The sequence below is a fragment of the Mauremys reevesii genome, unplaced genomic scaffold (genome assembly GCF_016161935.1).
Source record: "Mauremys reevesii isolate NIE-2019 unplaced genomic scaffold, ASM1616193v1 Contig9, whole genome shotgun sequence".
In the NCBI taxonomy this organism is placed as follows: domain Eukaryota; kingdom Metazoa; phylum Chordata; order Testudines; family Geoemydidae; genus Mauremys; species Mauremys reevesii.
Window position 1 is genome coordinate 152,653 of NW_024100906.1, and position 19,021 is coordinate 171,673.

Here is a 19,021-nt window from a genome sequence, read left to right on the forward strand (position 1 = left end):
GATGTGTGAGTGTGGTCACGAGAGCTCTCCCAGGGCTCCTGGTAATCCACCTCCACAAGAGGAATAGCTCTGAGCACTGGGAGCCTGTCCACACTGGCACTTTGCAGCGCTCAAACTTGCTGCACTTGAGGGGGGGCTTGTGATTTTTCACACCCCTGAGCCAGCAAGTTGGAGCGCTGTAAAATGTAAGTGTAGACAAGCCCCAAGTCACTGCTCACTCTTCTTTCTGATCCCCTAAACAGATTAAGCTCTTTAAGTCTCTCACTCGCAGGCACTTTCTCCAGCCATTTTTGTGGCTCGTCTTTGTACCTTCTCTGATTTTCCAACATCCTTTTGGAAATGGGACCTCCAGAACTGGACCCAGCACCCCAGCGTTGGCCTCCAGTACCACACACAGAAGTAAAACCACCTTCCCGAATTTGCTGCCTGAAGAAGAGAGAGGGTGGTCCACGTGTGACAGCTGTGGGTCACGTTGCTTCTTGAATGACTGGATACCATGGTGAAGAGGGCGGGATTAGAACATACAGAAAAGAGAGGGCGGGGCTAAGGGACCTTGTCGAGGGGGGTTGGCCTTGTAGCTCCTCCCCTTGCTTTCTGAGCATCAGTGCCTCAGCTGCTGATGCAGAGGCATCTTCCTGCTCTTGTCTCTCTGCTGTCCCAGATCCAATGGAGAAGACAGGCAGGCAGCACCTGCTGGAAACCCTGAAGGAGCTGGGGGGCCGGGAGCTGAAGGAGTTAAGGGCCAAGATCAGTCAGGTCTGGCTGAAGAGGGGGCTGGAGGGCTGGGGGCTGCTGAGCGGAGCAAAGCCCTTCCACCCCTCTCTATGGCTGACGGTGGATGCTGGGCTGGAGGTGACGGTGGAGGGGCTGAGAGCTGTGAACCGGGGCGATCTGGCAGAGGAATTGGCTGCATTACTGGACACTTACGAGGAGCAGCACCGGGAGCAACGACCAGCCGCCTCCAGAGCCAGAGGCCGCCTGCTCTGCACCTTGAATGAGCTGGGGGAGGACGAGCTTGGGAGGTTCAAGGTCAAGCTGGCTGATATGGGGCAGAAAGGGGGTTACAACCCCATCCCCTGGGGCCGGCTGCAGAGAGCAAAGCCTGCAGAGGTCGCTGCGGAACTGATCAACCACTACGGGGTGCGCTGTGGCTTGGAGACGGCTGGGGAAGTGCTCAGGGCCATCAGACGGGGGGAGCTGGCAGGGGGACTGGCCGAGGCTCTGGAGACTTACGAGGAGCGATGCAGGGAGCAGAGACTGGCCCTCTGCAGAGTGAGAGAGATGCAGGCACGAACTGTGGGCAGCTTGTGCGAGGAAGATCTCAGGAAGATCCAGGAGAGAGCGGCCGAGACCCATCCACAGAGAGGCCCTACGGTTAACCCCTGGGGAGGGCAGGAGAGAGCAGAGGTCATGGAGCTGATTGAGGAGCTGGTCAGCACCTACGGAGAAGGCCATGCTGTGTGGATGACCCAGGAGATGCTGAGAGCCGTGAGCCAGGGACCCCTGGCCGAGCGACTGGCTGAGGCCACCGGGATCGGTAAGGGAGATCTGCCCCCACATCCCAGCTCCAGAAAGGCCCTTTCCCCATCGCTAACTGGGAGTGATGGAGGTGCCAGTTGTTTGCAGCTGGGAGGCTGGTGCCAATCCCATCCTGTTTTGCTTTAACCCCTTTCCCCGCGCTTGGCTTTTCTGACCCGTGCGATGCAGATTTCACTGTTGCTTCTCTTCTGAAAGTGGACATTTCCCCATACTCTGCACCCAGAGTCACTCTGCAAACTCTGCTTCCCCTTTTATAGTTCCTGCAATTGCTCTGTTGCCAGGCAGAGGGTTGTTTGCTGGGGCTTTCCTGTGCAGCACAGAAGAATCCCAGCCACAGAGACGGTGAATTGGCTAGAAATCAGATTAATGGGGGATTTGTGCCATTGACTTTGATTGGCTTTGGATCAGGCCCTGAGTGATTGACTGTGTTTTTAACTGTTGGCTCTGCCAGCAGGGGCCGGTGTAGGGATCAGGGCAGGAGCACTGGCTGAGGATAGCTCTTGGCCAATCCAGCCCTGGCCTCTGCCAGCAGGGGGTGCTGTAGGGACCAGGCAGGAGCTCTGGCTGTGGGGCACACCGGCTATGTTTCTGCCAGAAGGGGGTGCTGTAAAGACCAGAGCAGGATCGCTGCCTGCTGGGGGGCGCTCTGGCTATGCTGTCTCCAAGTCCGGCCTCTCCCAGCAAGGGGCGCTGTAGGGACTAGGGCAGGAGCACTGCAGGCCTGTCCCCTCCAGTCCCAGCCTGTCCCATTGTATAAACTGGAAACCCTGCCCCATGGAGGCGCTGTGGGTCAAGCTGTATCATAGCTGCTCAGGCTGCTCCTTTCCTATGGCGTCAGCACGGCAGCCCGGATGATGATCCCACTGAGCTGGGCCTGGGGATGGGCTGAGCTGAACTGATGTTTCCTCTCTGCAGCAGGAGATGGACCCAGCGGGGAGGACCTCACCCCGGACCTCTCGGGGAAGCAGGAGAAATGCACGTGGTGTGTGACAGAGGAGGTAGGGATGGGGACCTCACACTCCCTGCTGGGGTATTCTAGCGCCTCCAGCTGGTCGTTCAGAAGAAGTTACCTGGCTGGGTTGGTGCAGTGCAGTCTGGAGAGGGGAAACAAGACCAATCAGTGGGATCAGAAACTGATCCGATACTAGGGTGTTTGCGGGAGAGAGGAAATCCACATGGGCTCCTTCATTCACTGATTTCAAAGCATTTTAATAATTCTCACCTCACTACTCATTCCTTCTCCATATCGCCGCATGGGTAACTCCCGCCTCTTCCCTCACCTTCCTATTCCAGGATCTAGTGGGTTAAAAGGGGAGTCAGGACTCCTGGGTTCTAGTCACAGCTCTGGGAGGGGAGTGGGGTCTCTGGGTTAGAGCAGGGAGGGGGCTGGGAGTCAGGACTCCAGGGTTCTAGCTCTGGCTGTGGGAGGGAAGTGGGGGCTAGTGGTTAGAGCTGGGCGAGGCCTTGACATTAGGGGTGCTGGGTTTTATCTCTGGCTTTGGCAGGGGAGTAGGGTGTAGATCAGGGGTTGGCAACCTTTCAGAAGTGGTGTGCCGAGTCTTCATTTATTCACTCTAATTTAAAGTTTTGCGTGCCAGTAATACCTTCTAAAAAAGTTAAAATGTCTCTTTCTACACATCTATAATATATAACTAAACTATTGTTGTATGTAAAGTAAATAAGGTTTTTAAAATGTTTAAGAAGTTTCATGTAAAATTAAATAAAAATGCAGAGCCCCCTGGACCAGTGGTCAGGACCTGGGCAGTGTGAGTGCCCCTGAAAATCAGCTCGCGTGCCACCTTCGGCACCCGTGCCATAGGTTGCCTACCCCTGGTGTAGGGGATGAGGGTGGAAGCTGGGAGTCAGGACTCCTGGGTTCTATTCCCAGCTGAAATTAAGTACCTTCTTCAGCCAACTGAACAGGAGCAATGGTTTGCAAAACTCTCCCCCTGAGCTCCTGTGTGTGTGTCTCTGTTAACTGGGGAACCCCCTTCCCCCCAGGGCAATGACTGACTGTGCCACTGGATTCCAGCTCTTCAGGAATCTGCTCTGCCAGCCACGTTGCCAGGGTCTCAGGCCAGGGAATCAGCCCCCACCTGAACACTTGCCCACAGCCGCCCGGGTTCCCTCCTCTAAGAGCTCTGCCCCCAGTGGAGCCACCTTAACGCCTGTTCCGGTGTCTTAGGACCTGCCAGAAGTGACGCCAGAGCTTGTGCTAGAGTCCGAGGGGAAGCCCAGATCCTACAGGTAAGAGCCTGGAGCCTTCTCCGTAAGACACTAGATGGGGACTTAGGAGACTGGAGTTTAATTCTTGCCTCTGTCACAGACTCCTCGACCCCTTGGGCCAATCATTTAATCCAGGGGTTCTCAACCTTTTGCTTTCAGAGGCCCCCACAATGTGCTTCGAAAACAACATGGCCCACCTGCATATCCAGTAGACTTAAAGCCAGGGCCCGCGTTAGCAGGTAGCCAGCAGGGCAATTGCCTGGGGTCCCGCACCACAGGGGGCCCTGCAAAGCTAAGTTACTCGGGCTTCGGCTTCAGCCCCAGTCCCCGGCGAGTCTGACGCCAGCCCTGCTCTCTGGTTTATTTTGGCAGAGCTCCTGAAACCTGTTCACAGCCCCCAGGGGAGTCCCAGGTTGAGAACCACTGATTTAATCCTCCCTGGGCCTCGGGGACCCATCTGTAAAATGAGGAGAACTTCGTTCTCTGGGGCAAGGACTGGCCCTTGTGATGTGTTTGTGTGGCGCCCTACACAAGGGGGCCCTGATCTCAGCCGGGGTCTGTGACGCGCCCGGCACAAGGGGGCCCTGATCTCAGCCGGGGTCTGTGCAGCGCCCGGCACAAGGGGGCCCTGATCTCAGCCGGGGTCTGTGCAGCGCCCGGCACAAGGGGGCCCTGATCTCAGCCGGGGTCTGTGCAGCGCCTGGCACAAGGGGGCCCTGATCTCAGCCGGGGTCTGTGCAGCGCCCGGCACAAGGGGGCCCTGATCTCAGCCGGGGTCTGTGACGCGCCCGGCACAAGGGGGCCCTGATCTCAGCCGGGGTCTGTGCAGCGCCCGGCACAAGGGGGCCCTGATCTCAGCCGGGGTCTGTGACGCGCCCGGCACAAGGGGGCTCTGATCTCAGCCGGGGTCTGTGCAGCGCCCGGCACAAGGGGGCCCTGATCTCAGCCGGGGTCTGTGACGCGCCCGGCACAAGGGGGCTCTGATCTCAGCCGGGGTCTGTGCAGCGCCTAGCATAAGGGGGCCCTGATCTCAGCCGGGGTCTGTGACGCGCCCGGCACAAGGGGGCTCTGATCTCAGCCAGGGTCTGTGCAGCGCCTAGCATAAGGGGGCCCTGATCTCAGCCGGGGTCTGTGACGCGCCCGGCACAAGGGGGCCTCTGATCTCGACTGGGGTCTGTGCAGCGCCCAGCACAATGGTGCATGGATCTCAGCCAGGGTCTGTGCAGTGCCTGGCACAATGGGGCCCTGATCTCGGTGGGGGTCTTCGCGACAACCGGCACAATGGGGACTCCGTTCTGATCTGAGTCTCTATGCAATGATGCTCACACAGACAATGGGGATTAACACACCTGACTCCAGCTGGTGTCAGTGGGAACAGGAGGTTGGCTAGTCCCATCTCACACTGATTAATTCCCCCTCTCCCTTTCTCTCTGCGCCGTGCAGGGTTCACCTCCCGGGGCCAGGCTCCTTCCGCTGCTCTGAAACCGAACTGGGGTTCGAGGTGAGGGCAGCCGCGACCGTCCAGTATGGATACGGCTCCTGGGATCGGCATCTGAGCGCAGCTGAGAAGCAGCAATGGATGGTGGCCGGCCCTTTGTTCAACATCCGGGTGGAACCGGCCGTGGCCGTGGCAGCCGTTCACCTCCCGCACTTCCTGTGCCTGGCTGGTACGGCGAACAAGAGCAGTAAGTGAGGTCTAAGCTTTGACTGACAGCTGCGATCCCCATGGCAGACACAGACACAAAGGGGCTGGAGACAGAGCTCAGTGCAGAAGCAGGACACTGATCTCTCTGTCTGTGTATCTAGATACCTTCCATTATAACCCTCCCAGAGTCAGGGATGGAACCCAGGAGTTCTGGCTCCCAGCCCCCCCTGCTCTAACCCACTAGACCCCACTCTCCCACCTGAGCTGGGGGTGGAACCCAGGAGTCCTGACTGCCACGCTCTGCTCTGCCCTCTGTGGGCGTGAGGAAGCGGTGAAGCAAATTGGAGCCTCCTTTTCCCTTCTCCTCCCGTGACAGGCAGAGATGCTGTTCTGTCCCAGATGCGAATCGCTCACTTCGTTGATGGGAGGATGACTCTGGAGGAGCCAACGCAGGTGAGGCCGTTCCACGCCGTGCTGGAGAACCCCAGTTTCTCCTTCATCGGGGTGCTCTGGAAACCCATCTATGCCGTGTTTCCGTTCATACCCATCCACTCCGTGGTGCTGATCTACCAGGTAGTCAAGGCTGCAGCCATCACCCTCCACCTCTACCTGATCCCCAACGACCGCTCGCTCATACAGGTAACCGGGAACCGACCACACAGCAGGGGTGAGCCAGAGCCACCAGCCATGGCAGGGCCCATAGGGATTGAGAACTCCCAGCGGGGCAGGCTGCTCTTGTGAGACAACTAAACAGACATCTGGAGCTCTCAGCTGAGTCAAACCTAGAGGGAGTCCGGCTCCCTGAGCATGTTTTTCCAGCCTGTTATCTGTTCACTGTGTCAGTGACCGGGTTGTGAGTGGTCAGGCCTAGTGGTTAGAGCAGGAGTCAGGCCTAGTGGTTAGTGGTAGCCAGGACTCGGCACCCGGGGTCAAAGCTGGAGTCAGGAACCAGGAGTCGGAGCCCAGGTCTGAACTGGAGTCAGAGGCCAAATGCCAGAGCCTGGCCCAGAGCTGAATTCAGAAATCGCAGCTGCAGATTAGGACTGAGTTACTTGGAATAAGGTAAAGCTGGAGGCACTGCCAGAGTAAGGCTGGGAACAAGCAGGCTCAGGAGCTATTGCAGCCTTCGGGAAATGCTTTGAGCAGCCATTGAACTGCTGTGTCTGCTGGGCTTAAGTGCCGGTCTGCTGATTCTTCCCACCCATCAGGCGGTATGGCCAGTCCAGCAGCCTGCTCAGACCAGCTGGGCTCATTAGGTTGCCTGCAGACTGGATCTGCAGCAGGCCCCGAATTTCTGAGACCCTGTGAGCCTGAAAATTGTGGGTGGGGATTTCAAAGTGCCCAAGTGACTTAGAAGCACACATCTCATTGACTTTCAACCACACCTGGGATTTTCCGAACGGTGTAAGTGAATTAGGCACTAGAACTGGTTGGAAATTTTCCAACACAGCTCAGTAGAGTGCAGTGTTTCACTGCATCTATCGCAGATTCCTTGACTCTTCCATCCAAACACCAGCAGGTTTCCATTCAGCCACAGCAGTGGTGAAACTGACAAGAATGTCAGTTGTACACATTTCGGGGGATTGTTCCTTCACAAAGCTTTTCAGTGACTTTGGTTTTGAGCTGATTTGATCTGATTTGGAACAAAACCAAATTCCGAAATCCCGAAACTTTTTGCAAACAGAACCCTCAACATTTTAGCCTTTTCTGTTAGGCGTCTCACTCCCATATGAAATCAACGGGAGGTAGCCTCTTAAATCCCTTAGGAGCTCAGGAAAATCCTTTCCTGTATTCAGTCCTCCAGGATCCCTCTGATCTTCGAGGGTGAACAGTACCCAAGTCCTATGTTGCTAGATGGTCTTTACAGCCATTTCCAGGACCCGCTGGAATTCCATCACAAGATTCTCTCTCACCCTTCCATCTTTGAGGGTGAAGGAGGGTCCGTGACTTGGTTGCCTCATGGGTCCTGTTAGATCCCCTTGTGTTCGTAAAATCCTGCTCTTAAGAACCACAACCCTTGCCCAGCATATGCAGAGACCTTGAGTGCTGGCATCTGGATACCATCTTCCCTAGCTTGGTGACAAGCACCTTTCTGCTGTGTGTGGCGATACAGGACTTCCCAGTCCAGTGGGAGGATGGAGGAAAGAATTGGGCTGTTCCCCATATTTTTTCTGTTGGCCAGTATCTCCTGGAAACACCTGTTTGAACTCTTATAGGCAGTGGAAGAAGAGGAGAAAAAGCACCAGTCCATACAGGTGCTCAAGCCCCCTCAGACGAAGCCCCTCTACTTTGGCTCTTGTTACACTGTGTGCAGTTCACTGGACTTAGAGGTAACCCCCGAGGTGAGTGACATTTAGCTATAAGTCTAAAGAGTGAAAACCACTGGCTGCGGGATTAATAGACTTAACAAGAGCATGTTGTTAGATCTCACCCCAGATCCCTCCTTACTACAGCTGGTTGAAAATGTTCTGGTGGAGCAGTTTTCCATCGGCGGATGCTGACTGGACAAAATTGGGACTATGTCCATATCAATGACTTGTCATTGCAATGATTCTTTTCTATAACATCAGAACATTTGATTTTGATTTTTCATTTTGAAATGTTTTTCATTTAGCAATTTATATTATATTATTATAGTAAATTAACACTTCCCTTCCTGACTCCTTTTCCCGTTTACACAGGGAAATTCTTCAGCTCTCCTTGCATGGCATGCGCTTGCAGGTCATGGGTTCCACTCCTTTTCTCTTTGGACGTCTGTAGACAGAGTCTTTCCAGCCTATCCTCAGCCTCCCTTGTCCTTTCTTGCTGTTCTCTTCCTAACATGCTTTCTTTGCTAGTTGTTCTTCTCCCATTCTTATCACATGTCCAACCTACCTGAAAAAGCAGCAAAGAATCCTGTGGCACCTTATAGACTAACAGACGTTTTGCAGCATGAGCTTTCGTGGGTGAATACCCACTTCTTCGGATGCAAGAAGAAGTGGGTATTCACCCATGAAAGCTCATGCTGCAAAACGTCTGTTAGTGTATAAGGTGCCACAGGATTCTTTGCTGCTTTTACAGATCCAGACTAACACGGCTACCCCTCTGATACTTGACAACCTACCTGAAATGTGCACTTTGCAGCCTATCGCTGAGAGTCCCAAATTCATCTTTCTCCTTATTTCTTCCATGCACACCCTGTCTACCCTCCACTTGTCTCCCATTGTCCTCCGTGTATTATTTACTACTACCTCTATCTTCTTTTCCTCCATCTCCATAAGTCCCACCATTTCCAAACCATACAGCAGTTAGGGACAAACACGCAGAATACACTTTTCCTCTGTGTTTGTTACATCACTGCTGGTCCCTCAGTGTTCCTGCCACTTTTTTCACTGCTGCCCATGCACACTGGGTTCTTCTTTTCAAATCTTGAGATCTCTCTCTGATGGCACCAAGTGTCCTTCCCACCTACACAAACTCTTCTGATTCAGCTTCTCTCCCGAAACTTCAATCAACAGCTCTTGCTTCCACCTTCCCTGTGTAATTTCAGTTTTCTTTGTGTTTACCTTCAAACTAGGGTCTTCAGACACAGATGCCCACCCTGATACCATATTTACCAATTCCAAGTTCAGCCAGAAGGGCCAGGTTGTCAGCATACATTCGTTTTCTCTGTGTCTACACAAGCTTGGTTCTCCTACTGATTAACTCCACAACTAGAATGGAGAGAAGTGGACCCAGCGCCCTGCCTTGTCTCAGTCTCACATCAAAACTCTCAGAGTTACCACCTTAACTCCTGACCCTCACTACAGCTCCTCTAGCAGCTCTGCTTTTTGAGGTCCCTCTCCCGTCCAGCTCAATACTCCAAACACCATCTCCCATGGAACCACGTCATGCTTTTCAAGACCAATACATTTTACGTCACAATGATGACTTCTAGTTACTGTTCTTTCAGACTTCTGTCTCATTGCAAATATTGCGTCTCCTTCCCCTTCTAAAGCCATGTGGCTCCTCTTCTATATTTTCCTCCACCTTCCACCTCAGCCTTGCCTCCAAATCTCTCGCAAGGACTTTGAGAGGTTGGCTTAGCAGGGTGATGCTCTAGTAGATGTTGGATTATTTGCATCACCCTTACCCTTCCGAAGTGTTGGGAATTGGGATGTAGGCAGTCCAGCCTGCTGGTCAGAGTGGGAGTCAGGTCTAGTGGGCGGATGCAGCATCCAGATGGAGGAACAGAAGCGGGGGTCAGAGCCAAGGGTCAATCTAGGGTCGGAGTCAGAAGTCAGAGCTGGGGATCAGAGCCAGGAATGGTAGGTCATGGCCAGGAGCGAGGTGTAAGGGCAGGAACCAAAGGAGAGGCAAGAGTCAGGCATGGAACAAGAAGCAATGGTCTCAAGTTGCAGTGGGGGAGGTCTAGGTTGGGGATATTAGGAAACACTATTTCACTAGGAGGGTGGTGAAGCACTGGAATGGGTTACGTAGGGAGATGGTGGAATCTCCATCCTTAGAGGTTTTTAAGGTCAGGCTTGACAAAGCCCTGGCTGGGATGATTTAGTTGGGGATTGGTCCTGCTTTGGGAAGGGGGTCGGACTAGATACCTCCTGAGGTCTCTTCCAACCCTGATATTCTATGGAGAAGGAGCTAGGTGGTAGCTAGGAGCAAGGGTAGGGGTGAGGCAGGATGGGAGCAGGAGTCAGGAAGAGGGTTGGAAGCTCATTGTAGGAGGCAGACAAGAGCTGGTTTCAAAATGGCAGCAGCAGGGAGTCTGTGCAGCTCTTGGGTTCTAGACCCACACCCTTGGATCGTTACACAGAGGCACAATCAATCCCATTCTCCAGTCATCTGGTATCCTGGCTTGTTCCGAGTAACCAAAGAGTAATCTATGAAGCCGCTTTACTCCAGTATCTCCAGCTGCCTTCATCATATCAACAGTTTCTCCTCTTCACCAGCTGCTTTACCATTGTCCTTATCCAGTGCTGCTTCTAACTCCTCTACAGAGATTGATACCCTCTGAGGCTTGCCCATAGCTGCTGGCAGTGCTTGCCCTCCCAGCAACCTCGTCCCATTTAACAGCCTCTGGAAATAGCTCTAGTACCTTTTTTGGGGTCATCACCTCACAGATCCCATCCTTCACGCAGAAAGATTTCTTCACATCTTGTGTTACATTGTTCCTCTTTTTTTACCAACCCCAAAACCAATTTCCTGCCATCGTCCTCCTCCAGTTTTCTGTAATATTCCTCTTCAGCGTTCATTCTTGATTTAGCAACTGCCCTTTTAGCCTCCTTTTTTGCATTTGCAGTTTTGATGGTCTCATTATCACAGGCTGCTTCCTCAAACTCTTGGAACAATTCTTTCTTTTTAACTTCCCTTGTACATCAGATTTCCACCACCGGCTTGGTCTCCAAAAGCACCCCATTTAACCGCTCGTTCTGCCTTGTTACCTCTGCCACCTTAATGAAACATTTGTTAGTTTGAGGGAATTCTGCGCCAAAAATTGAAAAACTCTGCGCCAAAAAAAACCCCCTGCACATAATATTTTCAAATTCTGCATATTTCATTTGTCAATAAATAAATGTGGAGTCTCTAGCATGGCAGTGGGGAGCACAGGCCACTGACTGCACAGAGGTGGGAGATCACCATGGAGTCCCCTCGCAGGATATGGATTAAGCGGTGAGGCTGCACCCGACCCTGACACAGCACAAGGGCTGGGCCTGCCCCAGAAAAAACCCAGGGCCCTGCCACTCCACACCAGGTGCACCAAGATAGCAAGTGAGAGGAACAGTCACGGACGCTCAGCCCTGGCCCCTATCCAGGTGTGGGGCAAGCAGACTCAGGCCAGCAGGATCCAAGTGTGGAGGGGCTTAGTGTGGGGTGAGAGGGTTCTGTGTGGGGCAATCTGGGTGCAGGAGGCTCAGTGGGAGATGTGGATGCACAGGAGGCTTGCGGGGGCGGTGCAGGAGGAATGGGACTCTGCATGGGGGTCCCGGTGAAGGTGGTTGGGGCTCAGTGGGGGGCTCCAGATGCTGGGGGAGTGGGGTTTGGTGGGTTGGGGGTCCAGATGCAGCTGGTTGGGGCTCAGTGGGGGGGGGATCTGGGTGCAACAGGCTTGTTGGGGCGGTCCAGGTGCACAGGGGGGGTGTTGGAGTGGGGCTTGGAGTACAGCGGGCTCAGTGGAGGGTGGTCTTGGTGTGGGTCTGGATGCAGGGGATTTGGGGCTTGGTGGGGGGCTCTGAGTGCAGGGAGCTCTGGGTGCAGGGGGTGAGGCTCGGTGGGGTGGGGGTTTGAGTATGAGGGGCCCAGATGCAGGGGTTTCGGTGGGGGAGGTTCTGGATGCGCGGCGGGGGGGGAGGCTTGGCATGGGGGTCTGAGTATGAGGGGTCTAGATGCATGGGGGTTGGATGGATAGGGGAGCATTGCCCCATACGACCCCTCCCCCTGTGGCTGAGGAGCGATGGGGGCAGGAAGCAGGTGTGTGTGTGTGTGTGTGTGTGTGTGTGTGTGTGTGTGTGTGTGTGTGTGTGTGTGTGTGTGCGCGCAGAGATTCCTGTAGCTGGAGGAGGTTTCTGGGGATGCATCTGACCCAGCCCCAGCCATTCCTTCCAGGGGAAGAGGAAGCTAGCAGTTGAGCCCAGCACAGGGTAGGAACTACCAGCTGGGGCATCCTCAGCCCCGTCTCACCCCCGCCAGCTGCTCCGGGCACCTGAAACGACATGCCCACACTGCTAGAGAGGGGACACGTCATCGATCTTGTGGCTTCCCTTTGCTTCCTGGCCAAAAAGTTTGTTTTTTTTTGCAGAGAAGCAATGAAATCTCTGGGGGACATGAATTCTGCACTCACACATTTCATTGCCTGGGAAAATCTGAATGTCAACATTTCTTGCCGATTCAGCACATTTCCAAGTCATAGCATTTCCCACTCCATGCAAATTCTGGTTCCTGCAGAGCTCTGCCTGCTGCATCCCACATGGTCGCCCTTTCCAGGACAACAGCTCAGAGGAGAGCGGCTGCCTCTAATGCAGCCATGTCTGAACCACACTGAAAAGGCCTCTGGATATGTCTGCACGGCAGTCATGGGGCGTGATTGCAGCTTGTGCAGACGTACCCAAGCTGGCTTTAATCCAGCCCGCTCAGGGGCCGGAGCAGTGACGATGCAGCTGCACGAGGCTCAGCACAGGCTGTACAAACCTGCCCAGAACCCTGGGCAGTTACTTGCAGGCTTGTCTGCGTGCTGTGGCTTCACTGCTCCGGAGCCCAAGCTAGCCAGATTAAAGCTAGCGTGGGTAGGGGTGATCACACCCAGTGACTGCCGTTTAGACCTACCCGTAGGGCTCACCAGTTGAACGTGAGCTCCCAGTGCAATGCTGTAGCCGACAAGGCAAACGTGATCCTTGGAGATCTGAGCAGGGCGTATCCAGTGGGCGTTGGGAGGTGATATTGCTTCAGTATACGGCGTCAGTGAGACCATTCCTGGAGACTGTGTCCAGATCTAGCATCCACACTTCCGACACTTCCGAAAGGAGGCTCGGGCAGAGCGGAGGTGGGAAGAGGCAGGGCGAGGGTGGGGAGGTGGAGGCAGGGTCTGAGGCTGATCAGGGGGTGAGCAGCCCGGGGAAAGGAGGAAGCCAGAGCCTGTGCATGGGATATGCCCCCAGCTGTCTGAGCCCCACACATGGGTGAGCACCAGAGAGGACACGGTGACTTGGTGCCAGAGGGTGGCCATGCCCAGTGCTTGGGGCAGGAGTCAGGCTGAGTGGTCAGAGCAGAAAATCAGCAACCAAGGTCAGAGCAGGAGTCAGGAGTCGGAGCTGGGCGGGGCATTGCAGTGTGGCAGCTCACATCCGGGCTAGGTTAACCCTGTGTTCGGACCCAGGTGCCAGTCACCTGAGTTCACTCTGCAGCACAGACATGCCCAGAAGGCAGAGCGGGGGTTTGGGGACAGGGAAGAGGGGCCTCGTTAAGGCAATCTGCAAAAGGCTTGGCTTCTGTCCAAGGAAACAGGATAGGGACATACTGCAAATAAACAAATGATGCCAAAAATTGCTCCATGTCACCGATTTCTCATCCACATGGAAACCACTTTACCGCAGAGACACCCATACATTATTATTTAGCTGCTGCCAGCTAATGAATTAGGCAAAGACCTCAATGAGTTATTTAGGACGGGTGCATCCCTGCATTGCGGGCTCAGGTGGGGTCTCCCCTACAGCAATGTCTTGTCTCCACACCAGGAAGTGGACTTTCGCTACATGAGTCCAGAGGACCAGCAGCCGTTCATGGAAATCTACACCAAGGACATGAGGGAGGGACTCAAACTCATCGTACTGATGAAACGCTACGGGGAAGTTGTCTGGAAGGTCTTGGTGAGACCAGGTGAGGACCGTCGTTTTGGTCTGTGTTTATACAATGTGAAGCACAATGGGGTCCTGAACCCTGACTTGGCCTTTAGGTGCTATGGTGACACAAATGATAAATAACAGAGTATTCTTTCAATGGGTGGGGTATTCCAGCTGTAATGCCCCTTGGTACTCCAATCACTGGGGCTCTCTGCACCATCATATGTGGCCATTCAGACCTGAAAGTGCTCGCTGTGATGTGAAGTGTCTGATCTAAATGGGAAATGATTGTGATGGACAGGTTGACTGACCTTCTCTTTGTTTCTCTCCTAGAGGACGTGATGCTTTCGGGTTCATCCTCTGAAAAGTTCAAGGGTCAGTTCTTCTGGGAAAGATCCATGGGTGAATCAGTGGCAAAAGCAGGAAGAGAACCTGGGAATCCCCCCTATTCTAACCCACCAGACCCCATTTCCTTCCCAGAGCCAGGGGTAGAACCCAGGAATTCTGACTCCCAGCCCCGCTCACTCTAAACCACTAGACCCCCCTCCCCTCCCAGAGCCTAGTAGAGGGGGAGCTTAGAAACCTGATTTAAACCACAGATCTCCTAACTAGGAACGTTAAATTTAACCCTCTGTTTTCCAGGGCTTCGGAAACTGCTCCCTGAACTGAAACAAGGGTTTATTGGACTATGCAGCCAGAGAGAGCTCAGAGTGTCACCCCCAGCTGCCTGGAGCTCACCGGCATGGCCTGTGGACGAGGAAGCAGAGGGAGAGCCAGGCAGCGGTGCTACACTCAGGACAGTGGCTAACGAGTGAGCAATGAGCAGCTGAGACGAGGGTGAAATTGACACCCAAAACTGGGCTACGCAGGAGGTCAAACTAGATGATCAGAATGGTCCCTTCTGGCCTTATCTATGAAACCACATTGCTGCTGCTCCTGAGATGAAGTTATTATCCCAGGCAAAGGGCCTATGTGGTGGCTCCCTTACAAACACTCTCTTTCAGCATTTTTACATTTATAGGCCAGAACGAACCATTCTGATCTAGTCTGACCTCCAACCGGATCTCAGCCGGTGATTCCTGCATCCAGCCCTATAACTCCAGTGTTTGAACTAGAGCTTGTAAGAGACTCCAGAGATAGGTGTAAAGATTCCAGGTGCTGGAGAATCTACCACAGCCCATGGGGAGTGGCACCAATTGTAACAGGTGTTGTGGTTGTACCTAGGAGCTTAGCCATGGCCCACCCCTCCTAGCACGTGGTGCTGGGAGAACCCATTATGTATTTTTTTGGAGTAGAGCTGGGTGGGAAATGGTTTTCCCATCTTGTAAAAAATTTCAAGATAGCAGCAAATTTCCCCATTCCAAATCGGGATGAAAAGTCAAATCTTGAAAATTTTCAAGAACCGGAAATCTGAAAAAAAAAAAAAAAAAAAAAAAAGATTGGTTCAGATCAACCAGAATGCTTTGTTTCAATTGTGACTCTATCTATCTAGCTTCAGTTTCAAACTGAAATGTCATTTTGAACCAGAAAACCAGAATTTTTTTCTTTTAAAAGATGTTGACATAAAATGTTTCAACAATTTCAAAACTTTTCATTGACATTTTTTTTCGAGTCACTAAAAGTCATTCAAAAATGTTCCCGCAAAAAGTTTTAGTTTCAAAGATATGGCTGTCACAGTTCAGGGCAAATGCATCCATAACCCTCCCCCACATGGTCCCTTAGGGGCACCCACCCCTAGGGTCCTGGCTCCCCGGCCTTCACCTCCTTGGGCAGAGACCCGTATCGCTCTCCCTCCTGAGTAGGATTTTTCCAGGCTGTGCAGTTCCCTGCCCACACTGCGATATTCCCAGCAAGCCTGTCTGCCTAAACAGGCCAGCGTCTGTGCTTTGCTTTCTCCTCAGAGGCGATGAACAATGTAATTGCCAGCAGTTATAAGTTACTACACAGCCCTTTATAAGCAAGCACATTTATTCTTAAGGTGAAAGCATTACTGCACCGACATTAAAATCAATCCAAGTTCCTATATGCAGGCTACAAGCTTCCCAGAAGTTACCCATTAGTCTTATGGGGCCTCAGTAGGCCAAAATCCTTCCAACCTCTCCCAGCCCTCTTGGACTGACGGTCCTGTCTGTTTGCTGGATCAGGAAGAAGGCCCTGAGTCAGTTTGAAGTCAGGCTATTTATCCAACAGTCCTTTCTTTGTCTGTTGGGCTCGGCATAGACCAGTCCGAACTAGTCTATGGCAGCCTCTCCAGGTGCTGGTGCCTCACTGGAGGTAAATTTGCCTAATCTTCCCCCCCTCCCCTCAACACACACACTGTTCTTAGTTCCTGGCAAGACTGTGGTTAGCCTCTCCCATGGAATTACATACGTTCTCTGGTCCACAATGCCACATAATCTTAGACCAGTAAACGCTCCCAGAGACAGTGCAGGAAATTGCCAGATCTGTCACATCAGCACTTTTCAATTAAAAAAACATTTTCTCTAAACGTTCCTGATCATCTGGTCACGGACCAGGAGCCCAGTGCACTCAGGATTGTACAAACCTGGGACAGCTTCCTACCCCAAAGAGTAGCTGAACATCTAGATAAGGGTCTAAGAGTTAATTCCCTTTCCTGTTAGAAAACATTGCACTTCCCTTCCTGTTTGCATTTGTCCAGTGTCAGCGTCCAACCACAGGGCATGGATGGCAAGGACAGAGCCAGGCTCAATTTCCTGCTCTGCCACAGACTTTCTGCATGACCTTGGGCCAATCACTTAGCCTCTGTGTGCCTCAGTTCTCCATCTGTTCAATGGGGATAAATAGTCCTGCCCTGCACCACAGGAGTGTGTGTGGATAAATACATGGAAGATTATAAGGCACTCGGATACTATGGAGATGGTGCCAGATAAGTACCTTAGATAGATAGAGCATAAGAGGGTCAAAACACTCTAGTTCAAATAGGAATTAATCCAGGGACGTTCTACAGCCTGTGTTATTCAGGGGTCAGATTAGAAGATCTTGATTATGGTTCTTGCTGGCCTTAGACTCTATGAATGAATATTTATCAATTTCTTGATGGGTGGAAACCCTGAATGAGCAGAGAATCTAAAAGTAAAATTTATTTTGGAAAGCTGGAAAAGTTAAATATTAAGGTTGGATTTAAAAAAAACAGTGATTTTTTTCCCACCACTCAGGAATTGCCAGAATGGGTCAGACCTGAGGTCCATATAGTCCAGTGTCCTGTCTCTGAGCGTGCTGGTGCCAGATGGTTCAGAGGAAAGCATAAGACCCCGCAGTAATAGATGCGGAGTAATCTACCCACCACCTTCCGTCTCATCCTGGTCTGTAATAGTGAGACATCAGCTTAAGTCCTGACGCACAGGGTTTGGTGTCCCTTCCAAAATTGTTCTCAGTTACGATAACTGGATATTCTTGATTGCAGTGGTGTTGTATCCCTGTTGGTCCCACGAAATGAGAGAGATAAGGTGGATGAGGTCATATCTTTTATTGGACCAACTTCTGTTGGTGAAAGAGACAAGCCTTCAGCTTCACAAGACCTGAGGAGCTCTCTATGGCTCGAAAGCTTGTCTTTTTTACAAACAGAAGTTATTACCTCACTCATCTTGTCTCTCCGGATATTCTTGTTATCTATCTAAAAGGCCAGTCCCTTAGTGAATCTTGTTAAATTCCTGACCTCACTCAATGGCTAATTACTCGTTATGTGATTAAATCCCTAGATACCAGCATATCTGCAGGGAACTACCACACATGCAGTTGTCTTCTTGTACAGATGTATTTCCATTCCATTCCAGGCACTGTGACTGGCCAGCAAAGGTGTCGAGTGGGGGCTCCTGGGAAGTGATCCAGCGGCTGAGAAGCGAGTTAACGACAATCCTCCAGAGCGATGCAGAGGCTGTGGTCAGCGCTGCCGACGCCCACCTCCTCCTCACGCAGGGAGAGTACCTCGCCCTGAACCGGCTGGAGGATCCGGAGATCAGAGTCGCCACACTGATTGATATGGTGCTGTCCAAGGGGGACCAGGCCCATCAGCTGTTCCTGGACTGTCTGAGAAACCTGTTCTTCACCTTCCCTGCCCTGGAGCCTATCGTCACGGGGTTACAAACCGGTGAGATTCATCAGTGGCACTTATATTTTTTATTAAGTTAAAAATAACATGGGTTTCTATCTGGGCCAGATTTAGTTTCCTGTGCTCTGCCCTTAAGAGGACAGACTTCCCATTGACCTCAGAGAACCTGAGTCAGGACGCTGAGGGCTTGAGTTAAGGCTGATTAAGACCTGCAGTTTTGCCTGAACACCGTAGCATGGTGAAGGATGCGTGGGAAATAAAGGCCCCTCTCTGGGTTGCTGCAGCCCCGGGTAGCCTGTTTCCTGCAGAAACAGCTCCCTCAAGTGGTAGAATGTTGAAACTGCAGAGAGAGAAGCCACTGTTGTGACTGCAGAAAGCTGGTGGGTCCCCCTCCTTTGTGGTTTGCCTGTAAGCCCAAAAGGCACCAGTGGCTTTTGTAATGGCTTCTTCTGGTCTCCTCCTACAGGCTTCCAAGCAGATGTGGCTATCCCCAGGCCCGGAGCACAGACAGGAGGCCCAGCCAGTGCTGAAGGTGAGATATGGAGCTTAGGCACTCCAAGGAAGCAAACGGCATGAGACACTGTATCAGTTCATTGCCTTCTGGTGTCTTCTCTGCAGGGGAACATTTTGTGGACCGGCACCGAGCAGAGCTAATTCAACGGGTCTCTATGGTGGATGGGGTCCTGGACATGCTGTGTGGCACTGTGCTGGATAACGAGCAGTACCAGAGCATCCGAGCCGAGAGAAGCAACCCGGAGAAGATGCGGAAGCTGTACGAGCTCATGCCGAGCTGGAACCGGGTCTGCAAGGACCGGCTGTACCATTCACTGAAGGCCAAGCACAAGTTCCTCATTGAAGAACTTGAGGGGAAATGAACGCAATAAACTGTCCCTCCTCTGGAGCCGCTGTGCCTAGAGTCCGTTCCATGGCTCTCAGGAGTCCAGTTCTGGTTCTTCTCCCTCTTCACCCAGGATCCATTGTGGTGAGGCTCCGGAATCAGGTCCTTCAACCTGCCAATCAGTGCTTGTCTGGTCTTTATCCACCCCACTATGCACATCCTCTGTCATCGTCATAGCTGGGTCTCCAACAAGGGGGCTCCATCCGTGCCCCTCCCGCCGGCCTCTCCTCAGGCTGAACTTGGGTGGAGAGTCCATCAAAGGTCCCAGTTCCCTGCTCACCTTCCTCGGCAACGGCACCAGCAGCACCATCTCTGTTCTCTGCTATATAATGGCA

General features: G+C 52.7%; 2 protein-coding genes across 2 annotated transcripts; both read left to right on the top strand.

Moving 5' to 3' along the window:
• Nucleotides 1–666: 666 nt before the first annotated feature.
• LOC120395010 lies at nt 667–18,338 on the top strand. Its single transcript, XM_039519181.1, has 11 exons — nt 667–1,537; nt 2,455–2,537; nt 3,725–3,786; nt 5,209–5,450; nt 5,787–6,049; nt 7,627–7,752; nt 13,615–13,756; nt 14,053–14,094; nt 14,362–14,530; nt 17,514–17,827; nt 18,202–18,338. Exons 1-11 carry the CDS (start codon nt 667–669, stop codon nt 18,336–18,338), a joined length of 2,451 nt encoding a protein of 816 aa, XP_039375115.1.
• Nucleotides 18,339–18,673, top strand: LOC120395027 (apoptosis-associated speck-like protein containing a CARD). Its single transcript, XM_039519203.1, has one exon. The coding sequence runs from the start codon at nt 18,361–18,363 to the stop codon at nt 18,661–18,663; it is 303 nt and encodes a 100-aa protein (XP_039375137.1). The 5' UTR covers nt 18,339–18,360; the 3' UTR covers nt 18,664–18,673.
• The last annotated feature ends 348 nt before the right edge of the window (nt 18,674–19,021 follow it).